Source organism: Protopterus annectens, chromosome 6.part0 (genome assembly GCF_019279795.1).
Source record: "Protopterus annectens isolate FY-2018-M chromosome 6.part0, PAN1.0, whole genome shotgun sequence".
NCBI lineage: Eukaryota > Metazoa > Chordata > Ceratodontiformes > Protopteridae > Protopterus > Protopterus annectens.
In genome coordinates, this window is record NC_056737.1 from 189,077,442 (window position 1) to 189,105,233 (window position 27,792).

The 27,792-nt window shown below is 40.8% G+C and overlaps 1 protein-coding gene across 1 annotated transcript in view; it reads right to left on the reverse strand.

Annotated features, from left to right (window-relative positions):
- The window catches only part of NEK9 (NIMA related kinase 9), a 1,697,515-nt gene that overhangs the window by 121,581 nt on the left and 1,548,142 nt on the right, over positions 1 to 27,792 (reverse strand). Inside the window, exon 20 of the mRNA XM_044073912.1 lies at positions 17,321 to 17,494. Within this exon, the coding sequence (XP_043929847.1) occupies positions 17,321 to 17,494 (174 nt within the window). The remainder of the gene's footprint in view (positions 1 to 17,320; positions 17,495 to 27,792) is intronic.

Sequence of the window (27,792 nt, forward strand, 5' to 3'; positions counted from 1 at the left end):
CTCACACTGTTTAATTTGTCAGTCCAGCTTACTTATTTCCGTTTTCAAGTCGTAGTTTGATCTCTCTTCCATTTCATATTTTTTTTCCTCTTACCATAATCAAGTATCTTGTTCTAACAAAAATACATCCACCTAACATTGTATGGCACCAAAATGAAAATCTCTTCCATTTGGCTATGTATGACTTTCAACTGGTGGGTCTCATGGCTTCTTAGAGAAACCTTAATAATGTCTTCTGAAAAGTGGTGCCTGTAAGGAATTAGAAACTACAGTTGTGTACACCTACCATAAATGTAGATGTTCGAGTGTCTTCACTGTTGCAGTCATGACTGTTGGGTTCTCCCCTGCCGGCAGGCAGCCCTCGGTCGGCCAGAATCCCAAAGTCTGGGTCCGGCGTCGGCTGTTCAACCATGCTCCCTGACGTCAGAGTGCCAGGAGTACAAAGCTGACAGCTGACGCCATCTTCTCCAGTCTTTCTTGCCGTGCGGTGATAGTTCGCAAGTGCCGGTCGGTTGACTCCTGACGATTTTTTTCTGATAAACTTCAGTCCGAAGATTTTCTTCTCCATTCAAAGCTAAGTGCCCCGTTGGGGAAACTTTTTTCTTGCTCCACTCCGATGTCAGAAAAAGTTAATAATTGTATTTCATGTGGGAAGCAAATACCTCATAAGGATTTTCATTCTTACTGTATTCCTTGCTTAGGCCCTGACCACGACGTAGCTAGTTGTCGGTTTTGTGCTAGATTCAATCAACGTACAATTAAGTGAAGGTACGATTTTGCTTTTCATTACTTCGGTAGGCGCTTTAACTACAAAATGTCGTCGGATAAGGTTCCGGCTACCGGAGTTCACAAACGTCGCAAGGATAAAGACAGGCCTCTGAGGTCCAAATCTGATGATAGTGCACAAGCGGAGCCAGCTTCAGGTTCGACCGTCGTCAGTGAGGTGCTTTTGCAGCCCCTGTCGTCGGCCATTTCAGAACCGATGGCCGAAACGGACTCTCATGAGGAGCCAACCAGGCCTTTAAATATTTCTATTGCAGGACCTTCGGACAATGCTCCTTCGGATGGGTCCGGAGCCGCTGTGCAGGTACCGGCTTCTGAAGGGGTTTTCAGGCCTACTCAGCTTCTAATAAAGGCAAAGACAAAGACAAAGGCAAAGACTCCTTCTAAATCAAAGACTGCAACACAGGCCTCTTCTGAACCGGCTCCCAAGTCACAGAAACAGTTACTCAAGATGGCGGAGGATTTACTTACTATGATTAGGGGTTCACATCCCCCTCCAGATAAAAGGCCAAGGCAGGATGTTTATTATGATTCCTCTGATCAGGCTTCTGTTTCCTCAGTTCTTCTGACCAGGAATATTCTTTCCCTCCTTATGAGGATTCTGATGCTGAGGAATCCATTCCTTCAGCTTCTCCCCCTGAGGATTTCTCTTTTTGGGAAACTTTGCATGAAATGAGGGAGCATCACTGAGAAGGACAGGAGTATTCGGAATCTAAGAAAAGACTGAGGGATTTTCTTCTTCTTCCCCAACATAGACCCCTGGCTATTCCTCCTGTTTTGGATATTGTGGATGATGCCTTTTCGGAGGCTAACTTAACCCCTGACTCTTTTCCTCCTGCTCCTGTTAAGCCTGATAGATATTACAGGGTTCCTGATTCCCATCAGTTTTTATACAAGAACCCTTCTGCTGACCCTGAAACCATTTCTCAGGGTCCTAAGGGAGTTAAGGCCGCTTCTGCCAAAAATCCCATTCCTACTGAAAAGGATTCTCGATCCTTAGAAAGATGGGGCAAAAAAGTGTACACTTCTGCTACTTTGTCCATTAGGGCTTTAAACTGTCAGTTTCATATGCTGAAATACCAGCAATTTCTCTTGTCTGTTTTAAAACAAAAGTTTACTTCCATTTCTGCCTGTGCAGATGTTAAGGAATTACATGACTTATTGTATGCCACTGAACAAGTTGGGAAGCATGGTTTACACTGTGGATTTGATGCCTTGGAGGCTTCTTGTAGGGCTGCTGCCTCCGGCACAGTCATTAGAAGGCATGCATGGCTAAAAGAAAAAAATTTGCCTGAACAAATAAAGGCTAAATTATTGGATGCTCCTGTTCAGCATAATGTTTTGTTTGGATCAAAAGCTGAAGAGGTGATTAAAAAGATGGAGGATAAGGCGAAATCCATGCAAACAGTTAAAGATTTCTTACAAGTACAGCCACCTAGATTTAGCAGGAATTGGCCTTCAAAAATTGGTCCTTTCCCACTTCAGACAGGCCTCAGAGGGGTAGATATAGACGCTCCAGAGGAAGGCCTCAAACACAAGCTTCTTATAGACCAAGACAGTGGACTGCTTCCACCCCTAGGGGAGGAGAAGACAGGTCACAAACCCAAAGGAAACAAACTCAATGACTCCCTCTGTTGGGCTACAGGAACTTCTTGCCTGGAAGCCCCCCTCGGAGGAAAACTCTTTTTTATCAAAATTGGACTCAAATAACCCAAGACAAATGGGTTTTGGATGTGGTTTTAAGAGGTTACAAATTCCATTTTCATACCTTGCCAAGGCCAAGCGGATGGCCAGACCTTCCAAAACATCAATGGACGGAGGCCTTAAACCAGGTGGAAGCTCTTTTGGCTATGAATGCCATAGAACTGGTTTCACTTTCAGAGATGGGAAAAGGTGTTTACTCAAGGCTCTTTCTAGTCCCCAGGAGACCCATTCTGGATCTGTCGGTCTTGAACACCTTTCTAGAGATTCCAAAATTCAAGATGCTTACTCTACAGCAGCTACTTCCAATGCTGTCCAAAGATGCATGGATGGTAACTTTGGATTTAAAGAAGGCATATTTACACATTCCCATCAGGCAGGATCGCAGAAAATACCTCAGGTTCAAGGCCGGATCGAGGCACTTTCAATTCTCTGCGCTGCCCTTTGGATTGTCTACTGCGCCCAGGGTCTTTACCAAATGCCTTGCTCCAGTAGTAACTTACTGCAGACTCAAGGGAATTCAAATTTACCCTTATCTGGACGATTGTCTAATTCAGGCAGACAGCAAGGATGTCTTACTCCAGCATCTAGGATTTGTACAGAACCTCCTCAAGTTCCTGGGATTCTCTGTAAACATAAAAAAGTCAAATTTGACACCATCACAACAGATAACTTTTCTGGGTGCTCTTCTAAACACCACAACCCAGATGGCATTTCTGACATCCGAAAAATAATTACAGCTGGCTTCAACTTTCAAAACCTTGGCAACTTTAACTCAACTATCTGCACGGAAATTCCTGCAGGCTAGAGAGGACTTGCCTCCTTTCGCTCTCTCTCTCTTCTTTTTACCCTACTGTCTGCCAAGCTTGCTTTTTCTCATATAATCTTCTCTGTTTAACTGACCTGCTCTAGTTTGTTACATACAAAGGAGCAATTATTCCAACTTCTTGAATATCTCCTGAGAGGGAGGACCAAAGAGCAAATCCTTATTGAAGAAGACATCAAGAAGCAGACTTATCACATCTTTTGACAAAGGCTACAATTTGAGCTGGGCTTGTCTGTATTACAGCCCTAGTAGCTACTCTGTTGCAAGCACCAACTGCCTCATACCTGCATTTAACTAGGTGATTACCCACTTTAAAGTCAGTTTAAATCAATCTACATACTTCATTTTTTTAGGCTTCACCATGGAATATCTGAGGCCATTTCTTCCACTTGTTTTAAGAATTTCACACTAGTACAGGATAGCATGCATCCTCCCAATTTATAACCCAAAACACCAGAGTAGCAGAGGTGTACAACTTGTATCCGAAGTGCTCCAAAACCCTGCACCCTCCATCATCTGGCAATGCACTCAGGCATGTAGTAAACCTAGACTCCCTATACAGCCTCTAATACGAGAAGCACTGGAACAGCAGTAGGATTTTTGTAAAAGCAAAATTAACCCTACAAAATCTATTAAACATATTGCAATTAGGTAACTGCCAGTCAGGCACAGTGACACCAACTCAAAAACATCCTCATATGCCTGAAAAACTGTAAGGACTGCTAAGAATGTAGGCTTTATCCATAACCAGGAGTTCCAGTATGTTTTTTTCGTGGATTCCAACACTTCTTAGGAATTCTATTTAAAATGCTACAACAGAAGAATCAATGTGCCACCTACAAAGACACCCTTGGGAGAAGAACCAGAAAAAATGGATTCATCATCAGTAACATATCCCACTGGTGAGGAAGTCTGGGAAGAATAAGCTAAATCATCCCCACCGAGCTCAGAATCCATCCATAAGAAGACATATTTTAAAGAACGCATTGCATCACCCACATTTCTACATGAACCCAACAAACCAACATATGCTAAGGCCATCAAAATGTCACATCTTAAGCCTTCCAGAACCAGAAAAGTTAGAACTCAGTATAATAACAGCAACAGTACTATCACATACTGAGTCACCAGTCGGTACTTTAAGAACCGTACTCTAAGACTAATTCAGAGAGCTTCAATAGAACTTTCCTAGTAATTTTACTTACCTGGGCTGAGCCTGAAACTGGTCAGTGCTGATCAGTGCACTACCCTGGTAAACAAATATAAATAAATAAATTAATTAATTAAAGTAAATAACTGCTGTCTCCATTATCAGGCATGCAGACTCCATACTTACGAGGCTGGACAAGGACACAAGTAAAGTACAGTTGTGTACACTTACCATAAATGTAGATGTTAGAGTGTATTCACTGTTGCAGCCATCACATTTGGGTTATCCCTGCAAGGGTAGCCCTCAGTCGGCCTGAATATCAGAGGCTTAGTATTTCAGCGTCAGTTGCTGTCGCTTCAGGACTGACATCGGGTCATCAGTAGTATAAAGTAAGGCAGCCGACGCCATTACATCAGTTTTTCTTGCCCTGTCAGGAGCCCCCAAGTGAGAGTTAGGATATGGTGGAAGCACCCCACCAGTAGAAAGTAAATACCAAAGGTTCCTTATAAGGAGAGAGAGAGGGGGGAATGGAGGGAGGGAAACCAGGACTGCAACAGTGAATACACTTGAACATCTACATTTATGGTAAGTGTACACAAAGTACAGTTTTGTACCTACCATAAATGTAGATGTTTGAGCGCTAATACAGCTGCAGTCACAACAGATGGGTTATCCTGCCGTCAGGCGGGTCCTCGGTCGGCCGAATTCCAAAGTCTAGGTCCGGCGTCAGATGTCGTCGCTTCTTTCCTGACGTCAGTGCGGCAGGGGTATAAAAGAACCAGCCGACGCCATTTTCTTCAGTTTTTCTTGCCCCAGATGTCAGGTGCCCCCAGAAGGAAGGCAAAACATAAATTTATGTAATAATGCAATGTAATATAATCAAAAAACAGTAGTTGCAAGCAAATACACCATAAAAGAATACCCCAATCAGGTTGTATGAGGAGGTGTTTGTCATTAGGTCTGTTCCAAGAGGGGAAGGAGGGAGGGAAACCTGGACTGCAGCTGTATTAGCACTCGAACATCTACATTTATGGTAGGTACAAAACTGTACTATGTTCATCGTGCATACAGCTGCAGTCATAACAGATGGGTAGAATCCCAAAGCTAAAAAGGGGTGGCAGGCACTAAGTGGAACTAGGAGGAGCAAGGATGCCCTGCGAGACTGCTGTGGCAAAGCCCGCTCTAGATTTAGAGTATAGTGGTAGGTGATAGTGCTTGGAGAAAGTATGCACAGAACTCCAAGTGGCTGCTTCCAAAATATCCTTGGTAGGAACCCCCCTGAGGAAAGCTGCAGAGGTAGCTGTGGCCCTTGTGGAGTGAGATCTGATGCTTGTAGGCACAGTTTTACCATGAAATTAATAACAAAAGCGTATGTAGTGGGCAATCCATTTAGAGATTGTCTGTTTGGAAATAGCCTTTCCTTGAGCACCTGTAGCATAAGACACAAAAGAGTTGCTCTGATTTTCTGAATGGCTTTGTCCTGTCCAAATAATAATGAAGCTGTCTGTGAATGTCCAAGGAATGTAGTAGTCTCTCCCCTTTGTTTTGTGGATTAGGATAAAAAGTAGCTAAGTGGATAGCCTGATTCAAAGCTACACTGGATACTACCTTTGGCATAAAGGAAGGGTTGGTTCGTAAGGAAACTCTGTCCTGATGGAAAATGATGAAAGGTTGCACAGCTCTGAGGGCTTGTAGTTCCGAAACCCTGCGTGCTGAGGTGATAGCCAGAAGGAAGGCTGTTTTCCATGACAAATATTGCAGCTCTGTTGAAGCAGCTGGTTCAAATGGAGGCAGGGTCAGTTTTTCTAAAATGAAATTGAGATCCCAAGCAGGTACTGGTTGCTTCCTTGGGGGTTTTATATTCTTAGCCCCTCTGAGGTACTGTCTTAAGAGAGGATGAGAGAATAAGGGAGGATCAGTGTTGTATTGTGCAGAAATGGCTGAAGCATGGATTTTGATGGAGGAGAATGAAAGTCCACTGTTTAGTATCTCAGCTAGGTACTGTAATATTTGAGGTAAATTCAGTATCCCAGGATTCAGTCCCTTTTTCTGATTCCAGGTACAAAACCGTTTCCATTTGGCGGAGTAGGCTTTTCTAGTAGAAGGCCTTCGGGCCTCCAAAATGACATCCTGCACCTCCTTGGAGAGGAGGGTCTGTTGGGAAATCAAGGAATCCTCCATGCGGCTAGATTGAGTGTTTTCAGCTGACTGTGAAGAGTTTTGAAGTTGTGCTGGGTCAACAGAAGAGGCACTAGAGGCAGGATCCATGGTGGGGAATGCGTCAGGCTCCTCAGGAGTGGATACCAGTGTTGTCTTGGCCAGTCTGGAGCAATGAGTATCATCTTTGGCCTGTCTGCTCTGGCTTTTAATAGAACTTTGGGCAGCAGAGGAAGAGGTGGAAAGGCATAAACTATCAATGTTGTCCAACTGAAAGAAAGTGCGTCCACTTTCCAGGTCTGTGGATGATAGGTCCTTGAGCAGAATTTTTTCAATTGGTAATTTCTGTGGGTAGCAAAGAGATCTATGTCTGGCCTTCCCCATGCTTGAATTATCTTTGCAAAAACTTGAGGATGCAACTTCCATTCGTGTGGATCTGTCATATTTCTGCTTAGGTTGTCTGCCAGCGTGTTTTCTTTGCCTGGCAGGAATTGTGCTTGAAGTTGGATTTGTAATTCCAGAGCCGTGTTCCAAAGAGACATGGCTTGTCTGCACAGGGGATATGAATGAGTTCTTCCCTGTTTGTTTATGTACCACATCACTGTGGTGTTGTCTGTCCTTATCAATAGCTGGCCTGGATGCAGTAGGTCTTTGAAAGCCATAATAGCATTTTTCACTGCTAGCATTTCCTTTTGATTGATGTGTAGGTGCTTTTCTTTTTGGGACCATTTGCCCTGAATGCACTGATCTGTCATGTGTGCCCCCCCAGGCGTAGTCCGAGGCGTCTGTTGTGATGATTTGATTTGCTTGAGGCATGCAGAATGGGAGACCTATGTTTCTTTGGCATGCTTGAGCCCACCACAGAAATTCCTTTTGGAGACATGGAATGAGTGGTATAATTGTTTCCAAACTGTGGCTGTGTTGAGACCATAAGTTTTTTAGGTACCACTGAAGTTTCCTCATATGCAGCTTTGCACATGGGATTAGCAGTATGCAAGATGCCATGAATCCCAGAGCCTGCAGGATTTTCCTTGCAGTCAGCCTGGTGAAGGTTGCCATTTTCCTGAAGTATTGAGATAGTTGCCCTTGTTTCTCTGGCGTGAGGTAGGCCATCTGGGTGTTTGTATTCAAGCTGGCACCCAGGAAAATTATTGCTTGAGAGGGTATTAGTTTTGATTTCTTTTTGTTGACTGTGTATCACAGAAAGTTCAACAACTTTATTACAAACGCCAGGTGTTTCAGAAGTATGTGCTTGCTGTCCGCTTGGATCAGGCAGTCGTCTAAATATGGGTATATTTGTATCCCTTGAAGTCTGCAGAAGGCAATTACTGATGCCAGACATTTTGTGAACACTCTGGGCGCAGTAGATAAGCCAAAGGGCAATGCAGAGAATTGATAATGGGTTGAACCTGCAAGAAATCTTAGGTATCTTCTGCAATCTTGTCTTATAGGGACATGCAGGTATGCCTCCTTGAGGTCCAATGTTACCAGCCAAGACTCCTTGCCCAGCATGGGAAGAAGCTGCTGTAATGTGAGCATCTTGAAATTTGGTACGAGTAAATATGTGTTTAGGATGGATAGGTCCAAAATAGGTCTCCAATCTTTGTCCTTCCTTGGTACCAGGAATAGTCTGGAATAAAAACCTTGACCCTGTTCTCGTGCAGGTACCTCTTGAATAGCTTTCATGTCCACGAGAGCTGAAATTTGTTTTTGTGCCTCTGCCCTTTGATTTTGTGGCAGGTTTGGCATGCCTCTCATTTTTGGAAGGGTGTGAAAGTGGAATCTGTAGCCTCTGTCTATAATGTCCAGGATCCATTTGTCTTTTGTGACAATATGCCAATTTTTCAAAAATAATGCCAGTTTTCCGCCTAAAGGTGCTGCCATTAAAGCTTTGCTTGACATGCAAAGGGGAAAGTCATTGTTTCTGCTTTCTGAATGGCTGTGATCTATCCTCTCCACCTCTTGGCATAGGTGTTTGCCATTGTCTGGCTCTAAATGATCCTTGAGATTGCCCTCTACCCCTCGGGCGCCTGTATCCACCTCTTTGAGGTCTGTCCGTGGCTGGAAAGGACCAATTTTTTGAAGGCCAGTTTCTGCTGAAATGTGGAGGTTGTACCTGTAGGAAATCTTTCAATGTTTGCATTGATCTTGCCTTTTCCTCCATTTTCTTTAATACCTCCTCAGCTTTAACACCAAACAATACATCTTTTTGAAGAGGTGCATCTAGTAATTTAGCTTTGACATGATCTGGTAAGGTTTGCTCTTTGAGCCAAGCATGTCTACGTATGACAGACCCTGTAACAGCAGCTCTACATGAGGCCTCTAAAGCATCAAAACCACATTGCAAGGTATGTTTACCCACTTGCTCTGCACTATGCAACAAATCCTGCAACTCCTTCAAGTCTGGTTGTTCAGGTTGTGACATTTTGCTTTTCAGCTACGATAACAAAAACTGTTGATACTTTAACATATGGAACTGCCAGTTTAATGCCCTCATGGTTAAAGGGGCTGAGGTGTATACCTTTTTCCCCCCACCTTTCTAAAGCTCTGGAATCTCTCTCTGAAGGTATGGATTTTTGGCAGTAGAGGCCTTAATTCCCATGGGACCCTGTGAAATAGTTTCTGGGTCAGCAGCATGGCTTTTGTATAGGAATTGGTGGGAATCAGGAACCCGGTAATACCTGTCAGGCTTAACATGAGCTGGTGGTAAAGAATCTGGGTTAAGGTTGGCCTCTGAATACACATCATCTAGTATGTCTAAGACAGGAGGGATAGCCAGAGGTCTGCATTGAGGAAGCAAGAGAAAATCCCTGAGCCTTTTCTTGGAATCTGAGTAATCTTGGCCTTCCCAGTGGAAGTGTTCCCTCAAGGTATGCAAGGTTTCCCCAAAAGAATAGTCCTCAGGGGGGGAGACAGAGGGAATGGACTCCTCCGCATCAGAATCTTCAAAAGGGGAGTATGAATATTCCTGGTCTTCAGAATGTTCTGAGGTAATGGAGGCCTGGTCCGAGGAAGGGTAGTCTTCCTCCAATCTGGGCCTTTTGTCCGAGGGGGGTTGAGAACCCCTGATAAGAGTAATCAAATCCTCAGCCATTTTGAGCATCTGTTTTTTAGGCATGGGGCCTTGAGAGGGGCTCTGTGGAGCTTGTCTTTTAGTTTTCATGGCTGCTTTAGATTTTGTGAAAGCCTTAATGGAAAAATAAGAAGAAGGCCTGAAGACACCTTGAGAGGTGGCAGGCCTGTCTAAACTCTGAGTTTCCCCGCCATGAGTGGCGTCGGTATCTGTAGTCGGTGTGGGGGCCGAGGAGCCTGCGACCTCGGGCACAGAAGACACCGCTAAAGAAGCGTCATCGGTACTCAGGGGCTGTGTAGGCGCCTCGCTGAGAACCGGAGCACCTGTAGCCGGCTTTAGCGTGGTGTCGGTAGAAGTCGCGGACCTCGTATGTCGGTCCTTATCTTTGCGTCTTTTACTCAAAACTGGAGTCGGAGTATCCAACGACATAATGTAATTAAATTTTTTTACCAAAATAGTGTTGGGCGAACTCCGCCCGACGCTTAATAGTGCGTTTGTTGAATCTAGCACAGAAACGACAGGCCGAGACGTTGTGGTCTGGGTCTAAGCAAGGAATGCAGAAGGAATGGAAATCCTTATGCGGTATTTGCTTCCCACATGAAATGCAATTATTAACCTTGTCTGACATCAGTCTGAGGCAAGAAAAGTTTCCCCAACGGGGTACTTAGCTTTCAAGAAGACTCCGGGTGAAAAATATTCGTAATCTCAGGAGCTGGCCGACTGGCACTTGGGAACTGCTTCTGCTTCGGGCACCGCGCGGCAAGAAAGACTGAAGAAAATGGTGTTGGCTGGTTCTTTTATACCCCTGCCGCACTGACGTCAGGGAAGAAGCGACGACATCCGACGCCGGACCTAGACTTTGGAATTCGGCCGACCGAGGACCCGCCTGACGGCAGGATAACCCATCTGTTATGACTGCAGCTGTATGCACGATGAACATCTGTACTATGTTCTTCATTTTTTACTGTTGCAGTCATCACATTTGGGTTGATTCTCAAAGCTGAAGAAAGGGGTGGAGGCAGTCAAGAAGACTAGGGGCTGGCTAGGATGCCCTGCAAGACTGCAGTGGCAAAGCCTGCCCTGGATTTGGAGAAGATAAGCAGGTGGTACTGCTTGGTAAAGGTGTGAACAGATGTCCATGTGGCAGCCGCCAGGATGTTCCTGGTGGGGACTCCTCTGAGGAAAGCTGCAGAGGTGGAGGCTGCTCTGGTAGAGTGAGTTCTTACCCCCTTAGGGGGAGGTTTCCCGTGGTGCTTGTAACAGAAATGGATGCAGTGTGCTATCTACTTGGAAATGGATTGTTTGGATATGGCTTTGCCCTCTGCCCCTGCAGCAAAGCTGACTAGCAATTGTGGACTGTTTGGATATGGCTTTGCCCTCTGCCCCTGCAGCAAAGCTGACTAGCAATTGATTGGTCTTTCTGAATGACTTAGTCCTGTCTAGGTAGAATCTGAGCTGTCTGGGCACATCTAGAGAGTGCAGGATTCTTTCCCCCTTGTTTTGTTGGTTAGGGAAAAAGGTGGGCAAATGAATGGATTGGTTGCGAGCCACGCTGGACACCACTTTGGGCATGAAGGATGGGTTAGTCCTGAGGGACACCCTGTCAGCATGGAAGATGATGAAGGGCTCCACAGCCATGAGTGCTTGGAGCTCAGATACTCTTCTGGCTGAAGTAAAAATGCCTTGCTGCATTCTCTGGGATCGAACCCTGACCTCCCACATGGCAGGTGAGAATTCTACCACTGAACCACCAATGCTTGTGAATTCTTCTTCCCTCTGGGTCAGGAGGTTTGGGGTCTGAAAACATCATCCACAACATCGAGGACAGGGGGAATGGCCAAGGGTCTGTGCTGTGGAAGATCTAAGAATTACCTGAGTCTCTTTTTTGACTGGGGTAGTCCTGACATTCCCATTGGAAATGCTCCCTTAAAGTATGAAGGGTTTCTTCAAAGGAAAAGTCCTCAGGTGGAGAGGCTGAAGGAATGGATTCCTCTGCATCAGAATCCTCATAAGCAGAGAGGGGTTGCATGTCTTCATATTCAGATGCATCAGAGTCATCAGACTCCTGTTCAGATAATACTACTGGGGACAAATCTCTTTTTCTTTTGGAAGGGGTAGCTTGGCTTCCCCTGATCAGCATAATATGGTCTTCCACCATTTTAAGCATTTGGGACTAAGGCAAGGAAGCAGGTGCCTGAGATTGGGTCATCGTTTTTTTGGGCGTGGTGTGCACCCAGGGCCTTTGAAACTCGGTAGTTTCTGAAAGAATGGTAGACGCGAAAGAAGTCGGTCTGTGTCAAGACTTGGTAGTGCGAAGTACTTCCTCAGAAGCCGGTGCCTGCTCAGTGGCTCCGGACCCATCCAAGGTAGAGACATCCGCAGGATCCTTAGTTGATGAAGAGATTTGCGGCACACCGGACTCCAAAAGGTCTCGGTAGCAGCCTGCAAATCCATAGAAGCGGACATCAGGGGCTGGGAAAGCATCTCACTGAAGACCAGAAAACTGACGACTAGCTTAACGGAAGCGTCATTGGTAGGTTTGGACCTGTGCAGTCTGTCTCTGTCTTTATCCTTACATTTTTTCAAAAGATCTGCTGTTGAATGGCTTACTGAAACCATATCAGAATTTGAGGACTGTGAGCAAAAATATCTAGCAACAGTAAGGGCCCGACGATGTATAGTTCTGGCACTGAACAAAGCACAAAAGCAACAGCGAGGGACGTCATGGTCTGGGCCTAAGCAAGTGACGCAGTAAGAATGAAAGTCTCTGTGTGGTATTTGCTTTCCACAGGCGAGACAATTGTTAACTTTTTATGACATCGGTTAAAGCAAGAAAAAAGAATCCCCAACAGGGTATTTAGCTTTAGAAGACTTCAGCTTCAATTCGGAAAATGAAACTCTGGTAGCGGCCGACTGGCACTCGTGCGAACTGCTTCTGCTTCGCTCTCCTCAGCAAGAAAGACTGATGTAATGGTGTCGGCTGCCTCACTTTATACTACTGATGACCTGACGGCAGTCCTGAAGCGACAGCAACCGATGCTGAAATACTAAGCCTCTGGCATTTGGGCTGACTGAGGGCTACCCTCACAGGGATAACCCAAATATGATGACTACAACAGTGAAACATGAAGAACATCTGTTAGTTGTCTCTCTGGTATCAGCCTCAGTAATGTAACAAGGACTCTTCAATCCCTTCACACTGGACAACAAATAAGAATATGACCTAGAGGTAGCTCATATGGATGTGAATGACTTGTGGTGCAGCACTCTGAAGGATATGTAGAGATGGATTCCTATCAAATAATTGAACGGACAAAATGCTGATCATCATATGACCAAACCCATATCATTAAACAGTTCTGACTGAGATAGTGTTACAGTAGGGATCAGAAAATTTGCCTTTTTCCCCACTGCAGTGTGACCTTGGATATGGGTATATATAATTAATGGGGGGTACGGGGGGCTTGCCCCCTGCAAAAACAGTTTTGGTGGTGTAGACAGGTGTTGTCTTTGTTTTGAGTTTGTTTTGACAGACTGAATTGTTAGTGATATGAGTTCAACCATATGACGTTCAACAATTTGTCCATTTGCATATTTGATAGGTATTTGTCCAGACATATGCTGGATCGCATTACTCATACGTTCAATGCAGGCAAGACACTGGCCCTGAAAGGAATCCTACCTTCATTCAGAATGATGCTTAAATACAAGAAAAAATAATTGGCTACAATAATTAGCTAAGTAGTTGGTGTCATTTGTTGGGGGGGGGGTGGAGTAAGTGCCATCCTGGGATGAAGCAGCAGACATGACATCTTGCTTTGCAAGGGATGGCCTGAACTTCTTGTTTCATGACTTTTGCTTACTGGCAAAGCCCCAGAAGTGCCTTTTTTCGACAGAGTCCTTCTATCTGACATCCTAACACAGCATGTAAAACTACAGCATATTCCAGTTCTGACTATATCAAGGTTACTCTTCTCAGTTCCTTAATAACAAACAGCCTGATCTTGAGGTGCCCCTGCAGCTTGAATACCCCATGTCTGTGCCACAACTGAGACTTGGTTTCATTGTAAAGACGGGCACTCCTTCATTACCTGGATAAACCACTTCTTACGCATTCAGAACTGAGGAAATGGCAGGAAAGTTTGTACATCTGCAAGAAATAAATCACCTTTTAGCAGATTCCCCAAGACCCACAAAACAATCTCTTTCAACTCCAACTTATTCTAACTGACAAATTATCAATTTACAGCCTGCCATAAGATACCTTCCACGTCTCCAAATGGCCATAACATATCCTAAATGCACTCTGTAGTACCCATAATGTAAAACACTTTTATGATGGGTGACTTCAATTACCCTTCAACTGAATATGAGGGACTTATATCTCAAAAGGGGATCATGCCCAGACATTCATGAAGCTAAAAATAATAATTCCCTGGAACAAATAGTAAACCAGCCCATTAGGATGTGGAACATTTTCATCCTTTCCAACACAGCTCTCACATGACTCTTATAGTTATTCCATTCCCAGTTAAATCCAATCATAAATTAGTGATCTGACCTTTTAAAGACTCAAACTCCCCTGCAGTAAGCAATTATGAACTTAATGACATCAAACAGACAAATGCTAAAATTGATTAAAGAAAAACTGGAGTCAAAACAAGAGATTGCAAAGTAATTACATATGAAACAGTCAGCCTTCAGTACAAATCACAGGTGGCTACAATCAGCTGCAAACAGTGATAACGGAAGGATCTGAGGTCAAGACAGACTATGATGAATAAAAGGATGGGAAGCATCACGATCATGGAAAAAAGCTGTGGTGGCTGTAATACCTACAGACGATAAAGAACCATCAGATGCAAATTCATATAGGCCCATTTAAAATTTAAATCACAATTATAAAGTGTTTATGTCTGTAATATCTAAAAGAATGGGAAAGGTGTTGCCAAAAAAAGAATTTATGTACTCACCATAATGTTCCATCTGTGTTGTCCATTTTCATTCTTCCTCAACCTATGGGTTCATATCAGATTCCTTGAATCTGACTTGGCCATTACAAAAGCTTGTGGCAACCAAAAAATCTCTCTTCTCCCTTACCCACAATGCACCAACACCAAGTACCTCAGATCTTGTTTGCCAGTAATAGCAAAAATAAATATTTACAGTCATACAGAAAATAGACTATATCCGGTGCTCTATATCAAGGATGCAGATAAAACATTTGACAGAGTAAGCTGGAATTTTGTGAGTGGGGCAGTGGAAGCATTTGCATTCCTTCATACAATAATAAGCAGTTATCCACTTAGTGAGCATTGTCAAAAAGGCAGTGTAACACCACTTACATTTACACTTTCCTTACATACCTCATAACTGTCCAGATTTTCACAGAATGTCCAAATTTTTGCCTCATTTGTTTGGTTTGTTCCTCATAAAGTGGTTTTCAGGACATTCATGGAGTTCTGAAGTCAATGAATACTGACATGCATTTGAGTTTCACAGTTGTTATCTATCCAAGAAAATGCAGGTGAACACATATCCTGTTATTCTTGTCGGCATTGATAGCAGATAGACAGAACCAAATCTTTTTTCTGCAGCTGCCACTTACTGATCTGTACTGACAGATTTTACTGTTGAGCACAGGACCCAACCTTAACAACTTAAGCAGGGGGTGCTTAACATTTGTTAAAGTCAAGTCTTGCACCATTCTAGCCCTTAACTGATTTGTCTTTTTCTGAAAATTAAAGTATAAACATTGTGCTCTATGAATTACATAATTACTGACCATGGGATGGAAAAGGGCAATCTAACACCAAATGGAATAGGTTAACTCGAGCAAATGGAAACTGGCTAGGCTTAAAATGGTGTGCAAGTGCATTTAGCCTAGTATTTACCTATGAACTTATAAGAAATAGAGGGTGGACATGGCCAAATGCTATAATTTACTGTTACAGTGACTCTCCCATAAAGAAGGTTTTGGGGCTCTCTACCTGTACAACAGAGGAAACGTAGGGCAACAAGACATCAATTAAAGTTCAACATACACATGGGGCAGGTTGTGACCAATGTGGAGATCCTAACGAGAGACTGTGATAGGGTGAAGAAAGGGCCATGCATGGCCACAACAAGAGTATGTTTACAAGTGAAATAAGATTTATTTTTCCATACATTTATTTATTGGCATTTGTTTACAGGGAAAGTCCAAATGAGCAGTGCTCTTTTTCAGTTAATGCCCAGGGAGAAAAGCCATATTATAAAGACATCATTTGCATTGCTTCATCACTTACAGTCAGTTTCATTCGTAAGCAACAGTTTCATTATTCAGACATCCTTGACATCATTTACTAACAATTTTGATTAAAAATAATGGTTACATTGGTTGTATATGAATATTTTAAAATACAGGGAGTTATATGCAATACATTATCATCAGTGTGCATAGATTGAGTTAGAGCAGCTCAAAGGAAGGGAAGAGGGGAGGAGGCACAAGGAAAATAAAGGAGATGAAATGACAGGAAGGTGTAGCTGTGATAATAGTACATTAAGTTTTGTACAGCAGACAGTTATAGCACAGATTCATATAGATATATTAGTAGCAGTTTAACCAGGGGGTTGTACAGGCACATAACCATTCATCTATAAAAAAAAACTGCTTCATTCAGGTTGCAGACTGCTTTTGGGTGAAGTGGGAAGGTACTTCAGCTATTAGCAATGTACTGTGAATATATGGAGCATCCTGCATTATTGTTAGGTTTAGTTACAGGGAGTAATGATTTGTCAGTGGAGCATAGAGGTGTCTTAGCAGTGCAAGATGGACAGAGGAGATGGGAATTTTTCAGGGTTGCACAGCAGTATGAAGGTTGCAATTAATTGTGAATATAACAGAGAATTATTTAGTTTGAGCCAGTTTAGATGTTTTAGAGAGAGGCAGTGGTGACATCTATATTACTGGCTGGTTGCAAATTTGGCTACTTTATTGTGGCATTGTTCTAGTTTGGCTGACAGAGAGAAATTAAGATCTGTTCAGAAAGGAGAGGCATACAGTAGAGTAAGGAGTAGAATAGTGGCTGTGTTTTGTCTATCAGAGTCAGTAAGATAGTGTCTTGTTCTATACAGGCAACCTAGATTTTGGTGCATTTTCATTATGACTTGCTCAAGGTGGAGATCAAATTTTAGGTGGTCGTCTATAATCAAATCTTATAGTTTGATGTGGGATATCAGTTTTATAGTGGTCTTATTGAATGACAATATATTAAAGGTAGGTTTTGGGAAGAGACAGAATTGGAGGTGAACAGATGTACTTCGTTTTTTTTGTGTGTTTTTGGATTCAGGATTTGTGAATTGATAAGCCAAGCTTCTATATAGAAGGCTTTCTGTGTGAGTGACTGCATCATGGGTAGTGTTCCACTGTTTTACTGTTCTCCTGCATTTTCTTAATTATTTTTGTGATTCTGTGGCTTTTAATTATGAGCATCAAAATTACAATAAAGAGCCTGTCAAAATTCATAATCGTTTTCACCCTGCTTTGGTTATTTTTCCATCTGCCCTTATCATATATAATCTTCATGCTTTTCCACAGAAAGAACACTGCTGTTATGAAAAGTAAAACCTAACAAACATGTGGCATTACCTCAGCTTTTTGAGTTGGATCTATAAATTCACTGTGCGACTCTGCCGCAGCTTTTAAACCTTGCAGCTCCTCATATGGAAGGGTAGCTTTCTCTGGTCCAGAGCAAGAAAGGCTTACTGCAGAAGAGTCCTGGGATGCATCTGGCATTGGAATAAATTCTGCATCTTCCAGTTCCTAAGAAGAAAATAAAACATTTATAAACTTTCTACTCCATTAAATATTATAATAAGCACAAACCCTTCCCACCATCTAATACACAGCAGCACAGGCTTCAGCTTTCTGTTACTTTTACTTTCAATGTTTCTACCCATGTCATCTGACTACTTCAGTCTGACAAATAACCACTCTTCACAAATATCATGCAGAACTGCTATTCTGTAGATACAATTTCCATCTGAAGTCTAAACCTTTTCTTGGATTACTTTTTTATTTTATTTATATTTAAGCCTTGTTTACCGGGTTAGTACTATTAGCATAGCAGCCTCTTTTTTGAGGGAGACTAGTGGTGGTGCTCATACAGACTAAAGAAAATTTGGCCACTTCACATACTCATTTTTCAATAAGGACCATGTTATCTTTTAAATCGTCTTAAGATACCACCATGTTAGGAAAATGGAGCCTCAGTTTAAAATCTCATATAAAGGATAGCACAGTTAGGAGTGCAGCACCCCTTAATGCTGGCCTGTAGTGTCAGTATATGACAAATTAAGCCAAGCACTTGAGATGAGAACAGAATCTACAGCCTTCTGATCTTCTAGCATCAAAGGTGATTGTGTTACCTGTTGAGCTATTGACACCTGTCTCTTCAACACAGCACAGCCTTCACCATGTGGCAAAAAAAGACAAATATGAGAGGATCCCAGTAAACCAGACAGCAAATGTTTCAAATGTACATATTTTCACAGAATGTCCAGTTTTGCCTCATGTTTTTTTATTTATAAAATTGTGGTTTTCTGGTAAATTAGTGGCAAATCAGTAAAGACTGAAGTTGAAAAATTACAGACATTCGAGTTTCAGACTTCATAACATTCAGAAAATCCATGGTAATACAAAACCTATTATTCTATCAACTTTCTAATTTTGTAAGAGCAATATTTAAAAATTGTCCTTATTTTGGGGACTTTGTCACACTTTTATTTGACAGGTATGCCAGACAGGGATACATGAAATAAAAAAAAAATGGACTGTTGCCTAGCTGTACAGTACAGACAACTAAGAGAATACATTTATTTGCCCAAGTGTCTATTATGAACAGCAACCATTTCATTCTATCTAACAGAACAAGTTAGATGCACAAACTGTATAGGAACCTGTCATAAAAGCAGATTTTTGATTTTTAAATAGATCACTGTTGCAGTAGTTCTTACAACTGGGACTCCGCCTCTTGCAGTCCTTGTGTTTCTAGTCTAACTTCCAGACATCAGGATGTTTCCTTGTAGGTGTGGTGGATGGCAGTCCCCTGGTATACTGGCATGTTACAGTATAAAAGAGGCATCTACCTATGCCATCTTAGAGCTTGCTTGTCCTAGACATGAAGGCTAGAGCCTTTGAAATGAATGTGAAAACCACAGGCTGACAAAAGTAGGTAGCCAGAGGGATACACAGAGATAAGCAAATTATTCAGGGATGAAGCAAAAAAAAAAAAAAAAAAAAAAAAAAGGGGGTTGACACAGTAAGTGTAGTTGTATTAACTGTAGATGTTCAAGTACACTCATTGCAGAAATGACACTTAAGAATTCATGTCTGCATAAGACCTGATGGCTGGTCTGACGTCCAGAGCTCTACACAAGAATTCATGTCTGCAGAAGACCTGATGGCTGGCCTGACTTCCAGAGCTCTACATCTTCACCGTCCAGGCCCAGCAGACTCCCTACCACCTGTACCCATCAGGACACTGGTGGTAGAAGGGGACACCAGATGGTGCCATCATGTCCTTCTTGCTCTGGCTGGCAAAGATAGTTAAATGGTGCCAGAACATAGAATGCCCTGATGTAACTAGTCCCCAGTGGGAAGAGTTTTATTCAAAACACTGCCAAGCTGCCTCTTCAGGTTCTAGGTCTGCCCTGTGTATGGAAGGTGACTGACAACTGAAAAGGTGGAAGATTTGGTGACAAAGGCACCCACTCCAACCACAGGCTGCCCAAGGAATAAGAATATAGGATGGAGTAAGGAAACAGTACTGCAAAAATGAATACACTCAAGAATCTCCAGTTTTGTTAAATTCTTATTACAACCATAATACCTACATCAGTAATGAGACTTAGGAAAACTCCCAAATCCTAAGGTCCAGAAGGTGGCTGGCATTTGTAAAAATTTGAAGATGACAGCTCCTATAGAATTGGCATGGCAAATCTTACCCTGAACTTGGATGCAAGATCCAAATCATTAATCTGTCCTAGACAACACAAACACCACCATCTAACTATACCTATCCATGTGTGAGCAATAACCTATATATGAGTGTATGTACGTGTGTGTGTGTGTGCATGCGCATATATATATATATATATATACACACATACATACACATATATATATATATGTGTGTGTGTGTATATATATATATATATATATATATATATATATATATGTGTGTGTGTGTGTGTGTGTATATATATATATATATATATATATATATATATATATACAGATATACACACACACAATGTATATATGTGTATATTTGTGTATATGCTCTTACATGTATATTTGCTTGAATGTGTATGTGGAAACAAACATTTATATAATCTTTAATAATATTTTTGAATTTGATGGAAATCTCTATCAACAAAAACAGGGCACGGCCATGGGGGCAGTTTTTGCCCCCATGTATGCCAATATGTTTGAGGGTTATATGGAAAGTACCCATATATATATATATATATATATATATATATATATATATATATATAGAGAGAGAGAGAGAGAGATTCATTTTTTCAAAGATATGTTAAATATTATTTTAGATTTATAGATGATCTTATTTTTATATGTTATAAAGGTAAAGAAAAGGTTAACCAATTTTTGAGTTTTTTGAATAAAAATAAGTTTGGAATTAGATATGATCAGGCTCAAGTTGGTGTTAAAGCTGTTTTTCTTGATATGACTTTGGAAGGGATTAATGGTGAGAACATTAAAACTAGTATCTATAGAAAATTTAATCAGCAAAATTTAATGTTACAGGCTACTAGTTGTCATCCACCTAGCACCTTGATTGCTATTCCACATGGAGAATTATTGAGAATCAAAAGATTATGTAATGATGAAAATGAATCTATAAAAGAAGCGATGAGAGCCATGAATATGTTTTTTAATAGGGGTTATGATAAATATAATATAGTGGAGAATTATTTGAAAATTTATGAAAATTATAATATTAATAGAGAGATTAAAAATAAAGGTAATGTTGTAGGTAATAATCAAATAATAGAGAATAATAGTATGTTTTTTGTTACTAAATATACAGTTTTTTCAGAAAGGTTTAATAAATTATTAAAAGAGTATTGGAAAATAATTGCAAAACAGGTGTCGAGTTTATCAGGAATGGAATTTAGGATCTCCTATCAGAGGGGACGTAATATTCAGGACTTTATAGTACATAGTAAATATAATAGCCCAACAAAATTTCCAATTAATAATATGAGAAGTTTAGGTACTAGTGCTTGTGGTAAATGCTCTATATGTCAATATATAGTGCCTACATTCCATCAAATTAATGGTAAGAGATTTCAAACACGACATTTTTTCTTGTATAACAAAGGGCATTATTTATGCAATAAAATGTTCATGCAATTATTTTTATATAGGTGAAAGTAAGAGAAGTTTAAGTGAAAGAATTAAACAGCATGTCAGGGATATAAAAATAAAAAAATGGTTAGCCCTGTAGCAGAACATTTTAATTCAGTATATAAAGGGGTAATTGATAGTTTAGCAGTTACTATTTTGGAACATATTTCTGTATATTATTCTAGTGATGAATTTTTGAAATATTTATTAAGAAAAAAAGAGAATTTTCATAATGAAATATAATACTTTACAGCCCAATGGGCTAAATAAGGAGTGCCATTGGCAAAGTTTTATTTAACTTCTGTTATTTTGTTTTAAATGATGCTGATGCTGCCTTAAGATTTTAATTAATTAATTGATTGATTGTGTTTAGAAGAGTTATAAATTGGTATGTTGTGTGCAGGCATTTTACTCTGTAAAGGCTGTTACGGAGGCGCTAGGAGAATATATTTTTTCTGGATTATTTGACATTCATTGCTGTATTTTTTATTGTGCTTCTCTATTATTCTACATGCTGTGGAATTAAACAGATATTCGTTTGGAATAGAAGTTATTGGTTTTTTGGATGTGGTAATACAGCTTTTTCTTCTTTGGTGGTTTTTCATTTATATAATCTTATTCAATTGTAAAATATCTTGCAATGCTCTACCAGGTTTTTATCTACTCTCATTGTATATTTTGTACACTTGTATTTTCAACCAAAATCCTCTTATTGTATACCAACAGCTGTAAGTCTACAATCTGTATACTACTACTCTGTAATGTCTCTTTTGTAATTTTTTCTTATCTCTGTAAACTTATAAAGTTTTTCTCCCCAGGACTCCACTGAAAATGGACACTTGTTGTCCAGTCGGACTATCCTGGCACATAAATGTTAAATAAATAAATAAATAATTTTGGAAAACATATGGAAATGACCAAACAATTTCATCCAGGATAGACCTGTGTGATGGCCCCTCTACAAAGTAGTGGTACCTGCAATAACCTTAACAGAATGGGGCCTAGCAAATTCAGATAGTCATTTTGTTATGATCTGTCTGTTCACTGACTTCCCCTCCCTGCCCCAAGCAAAGCTTGGTATGAACTTCTCATGTGCTTTCCTCTATATAAGTACAGCATCAGTCTTCTGTGCAAAGAACGCGGGATGTTTTTCTCCTTATTCTCTGAGAATGAGAAGAAAACAATGAGGTGACCAGCCTGACTTAAAGATAGTTTTGTCACCACCATAAGCATGAAAGAAGGGCTAGTGCGCAGGGAGACCCTATCTTTGTGGAAAATCAAGAATATCTCTTTACATGCGAGGGCCTGCAGTTCTGAAATTTTGTAAACAGAGGTCACTGCTGCTAACAATGCATCATTCCCAGACAGGGATTTGAGGGGGAAGGGGTGGGGAAGCAGCCTCAAAAAGGGAGCAAAGTTATTTTTTTTCAACTCATAGTTTACTTCCCATGGTGAGTAAGCCATTCTCTAAAAAAGATCACTTGGGTCCCTTTTTTTTAGTAAAATCCATGTTAATCAGCCATGACATCAGAATCTTCTAAACAGAATAAACACCTTTATATAAGACTGGCACCTACACAAGGCACTTCCAAGGAAACAAATAAAGCTTTCCTGGAAATTTCAGGAAAAAAAACATACTACAGAGAACAAAAGAAAGTAAGATCTTCCAACTGCAACTGGAGCACTTACCTTTTCATGAAATCTTGTTGAAAAGTAGCCTTGGGCTCAGAACCCAACAAAGTTACCACAAACTTTCTCATTGAGATGTACATACTCTTAGGAATTAAGTAAACAGTGTCTCTTATGCAGAATATTTACACACACTTTATTGACACAGTTTGACCCATAAGGTCAGCAGCCTCTTTTCACGAGACACCCAAGGTGGTAATTCACAATGGAGAGATTTTACCAGAGCATCTAGGAACTTCTCTAACTTTTTTTTTTTTCAATAAGTGTTGTGGGGTACTTTATATCCATATGAGTTACCATCAACTCAGGCATGTGAGACGATGGTTTAAAGCCTCTGGCACACTCAAAGTGCAGAATTCTGCTTACGTTAAACTGCAGTGTCAGTACTGGAAAATTAATCCAAGGACCTGGTGTGAGAAATGAACTCGGAGCTTTATGATTTTCCATTACCAAAGGCAAGTGTGCTATCTGTTAAGCTACCGATATAACTCAATATTAGGAATGCAACCTCATATTGGGGAGAACCCAGTCTTCGTCGGGACATCTGCTGGAAGTTGGGCCAACAGGTCATACATCTACCAGGGGCCAACTTTCACTCAATAGGAATTCTACTACAACAATGTTCCATATGAAAAACAAATATAAATGCGGCAATGAAGAATGAAAGCTCCAAAGGTTGAGCATCCTAATGCCTGGAGCACATAGTATCACATGTTTCTGAAGATGGATCACCTCCATCAGATTTCTCAGTTACTCATCAGATTGTTAGCCCTGTTTACATCACTCACTGTTAATAAGCAAGTGCCAACTTGGTTAGATCAGACTGCTTATCTGTTGATAAAGGATGGACGATAAAGATTCTCAGAAAGCTTAGTGTGGTATGTTAGATACTATAGATAAAGAATAATAACAAATATTTTTTGGCCATAGATACTATAGATAAAGAATAATAACAAAGATTTTTGGCCATGCTGAATACAGATGGGCTAATTTTCAAATACTGGAATGCTAATCCAGTGCCATCATTTACAATAAATAAATGATGTAATTTGCATTTAGATTACATATATGCACTTTCTTTGCAGATAATGTATTATTGTGAATTTAAATTTTTTTTCTCTCTTCTTTATTTGGATACATTTTTTTAAAGTTTTTGACTACATTTTAGATTTAAGTAAAAAATGCCAGTCGACAAATGCTGAAAGTAGAAATCACAATGCTTAAGAGCCCTAAAGAAAAAATATCAAGTAAGAGTACTGCAATGTGAACCTGTACAGATCTGAGTGGTAACATTATTATACAGGAAAATTCCCACTTTACAAGATTATTTTTCAGGCTGTCAAAGCAATATCTGGGCTAATCCTGTATCTTTTGGTTAAAGCATTACAAGATTACAGATTCTGTAAAATGAGAGCACCCATACAGAGTACAGCATGGAATTAAGAAAACAATTTGTACAAGCAATACAATAGTCATTTCGTTTGACATTACCAAAATGGTGTTGTGCCTACCTTCAGAGTTAGGAACTGCTGGAAAGGCTAATGGAACCAAAATCCAGGTGCATCACCATCAATAACAGTACCAGCAACATGGTTACTGTGCAGCACAGAACTATCTGGCTGCTCTACTTAGTTAGATACCTGTACATTTTTGAAGTAAGTAGTGGTGTAGCTAGGGTGACACACAGGGGCAAATGCCAATCAGTGTTCAGTGCATTAATTGCACTACACTTGTGGTCAGCACTAAAGTGCTCAGTGTTCTGTCTGTAACTTAAATTGTGGCAAGCAGCTTACTACAGTTTAAAATGAAACAAGCTATTTTTGTTTTATTAGGAACTGCAACACTTAGTGTTCCATGTGTAGCATTTTTTGTTTTACAACTGAAGTGCTTTTGTGCTCAATGTAGTGCATAAAATGATGTAGCAACTGCAGTTTAAACAAAAAAAATATTTTTTCTCGTCTGGTCCTCAACTTAGAGTTGGGGTGAGGTACCAGACTGGGGAATGGCAGCTGGTGCCAGAAAGGCTACACCCCTGGAGGTAAGGCATGCCCACACTGACATAATGAGTAAAGGCATCCTCCTAACAATACTGCACGAACAGCAAAACTTCTCAAAACATGACCTAGGATAGTTAGCAGAAATAACAGACATCTACTTTGATATTAAATACAGCTAACCTGAACATTTGTCACAAACTTAGAGATGATTCACTGCCCTGCACTGAAATATACTGCACTGGAAAAAAATGCAAAAAAACAGATGCACTTCAAGAATATGAGATGTTTGGGGACACACTTCCTCAGAAAAATTTGTACTAGTTCAGAAATTATTGTTTGGTTTCAAAACTCAGGGGAAAAATGATTCTCTCAGGATCAAAACAATATTCTAGCCAATTCTGATAAGATGATGTAGCAGAGAATATAATCTCTAGGCAAATCCCCCATGGCCCTAATACTGAATTTACTAAACTCCAACTTAGCCTTAATTACAGTCTGCTACAGAACATCATCCATGTTGTCTTTAGATCGTGATGGATTCCTAAATCTGAAATAGTAGTAAATCAACTGTACTTCTGTGACTTTCTCTTAAACAAAGTATACTAATCAATACTTAATCCTTAAGAAACTTCCACAAGGCAAAAGTATAATCTCCTTCATATTGTACAGAGTATATTGTGTGTCATGACTGTTTATACTGAATGTCCTCAACAAGCTATCCATTCATATACTGTGCAAATTCTACTGTCATTTATTTTCACTGCATAATGACATTGTACTCTGCATATTTCTATCACTAAGAAATGCTATTTATATTTGTATGGTTTATTATTACTGTAAATCTTATCCTGCTGTATAATAATTTTGTTTGGTTGTTTGCTGTAGTAATTTTTAATTTGTTACTGGAGCTTTTCTCCCCGGGCCTCCACTGTAAATGTGTTATTCTGACCCAGTGGACTTTCCCGGTCAACAAACAAAATAAAATAGATGTACTTCAAGAACAACTACCCTTACGAAATAGTACCTCTATACTGTGAGTTCAATTACACTTCAATTAACTAGTGTACCTATACTACTCAAAGTGGATATGCCCAAATATTCTCAGATCTAGTAAATGATTACTCCCTACAATAAATACATAACCAGAGTAGTAGGGTTTAGAACATGCCAAACCTGGTGTTCACCAACACTGCACCCAGATGTATGAAGCCTTTTAGCTTTTCCATCCCTGGTTAACCCGGAATGCAAATTTGCAGCTTTTCATTGTCACTGGTTTTTAGAGAATATTTTAACATTTGAGAGCACTTATATTTGTTTGGTGACACTGTGGCCACTCCTGAAAGCCTTGCAACATTGGTCAAACACTACCATTTGTATTAGTATTAATTTTACTCAGTATAATTACATACCCTTGTAAGAGCCTTAGAGTAGCAGGCTTTGGAGTGTTCTGGTTGCAGTATCTACCTTATAGTCTGGGCAGAGGGGATATAGCTGGTAAATCTGTGCCAGCCTTTCTCAGGTGTGTGTGTGTGTGTGTGTGTGTGTGTGTGTGTGTGTGTGTGTGTGTGTGTGCGCGCTCGCACGTGTGAAAATCAAGTCTCAAACAGTGTGAGTGTCAGCTACTTGGAGAAGGGAGACAGAGCACTGGTTTCACAGAGAGGGTGGTGGAGGATTTGGCTTGGAACACTCGGCTGAGGACTCCACTCTATAGCTGTGGTCAGTGTAGAGTCATATGTGGGGCCTGGTGAGAGAGAGGGGAACCCAGCCCCAGGACAGGAGAGTTTCCCCCTGTGTGCTCTTAAGGGAAATTATGCTTGGTGCAGAGAGCTGCAACTGGAAGTACTCTGTGTATCTATTTTTGTTCCAAGTGAATGTCCCTCACTAGTGTCCATAATAAGGACTGAGGCTCCTTGATTACTGGCCCAGAGGAGGAACGGCACATGGTGAGCAGAGATGGGATATTAATTTAACTTCTGTAGTGTATATGCAGTTGTCACGGAAGGTGTGTGCACTCTCAGGAGCCACAGGGTAAACATACAGAGTTTCTTTTTCATAAGTTTTGTTTATTTTTTTGTTAGTTTAGTTTAGTCAGAGAAAGAAGGCAAACATGTCAACAGAGGATTATGGTAAGCAGACAAAGAACCAGTTATCCAACGTGTATGAAGCCAAAGGACTGGTGCATACCCACCTGACTAAAGGGGAAATTATTTCAGTGTTAATTGCAGCTGCAGCATGAACCAGCAATCTTGCGATTGGGACTTGCAGCCCTCAGAAAAAGGACAGTTCACCTTTTCATCAGAGGACTTAAAAACCCATCTGGAGTTAGAGGCTTGAACTGGAGGCCAAACATTTGGAATTAGAATCAGCAGAGAGACTGCAGCATTTGGAGGCTGGAGAAAATGAGAAACAGTGCCAACATGAGAAAAAGAGATGCTGACTCTTCGTCATGGTTATGGAGGTAATGGGGAAGGGAATAAGTGAACCCCAGAAGCAATAAAGGTCAGTAAATGTCTTCCACAGTTTACAAAAGGTGATCATTTTGATAGTTTTATTCATATATTTGAAAGAGTATATATACAGTATAATGTTGACCAGTGGGTCTGGGTACAGATCCTGACCCGCTTACTCCATGGTAAAGTTGTAACTGCTGTTTCTAAATTGTCTGATACAGATTACTTAAACTATGACAATGTTAAACTATGTTTATTGGAATGTTTTCAGTTAACATCTGAAGCTTACAGAAAAAAAATTTTGTGAGCACAGACACAAGGCAGATGAAAGTGTATGTGATTATGCTGATGAGTTAAACACTTACTTTCATAGGTGGGTGAGTGGGTGTCAGGTCACCATTTCTGAAAGACTGGCAGACCTTTTGGTGAGGGAACAAGCCTTTTGAGCTTTGACTGAGAACATAACAATCTGGTTGGCAGACCAGGAATGTAACTCTGCAGATGAGCTGGGGAGAAAAGGGGATCTCTACTTAGCAAGCAGGGAATCACT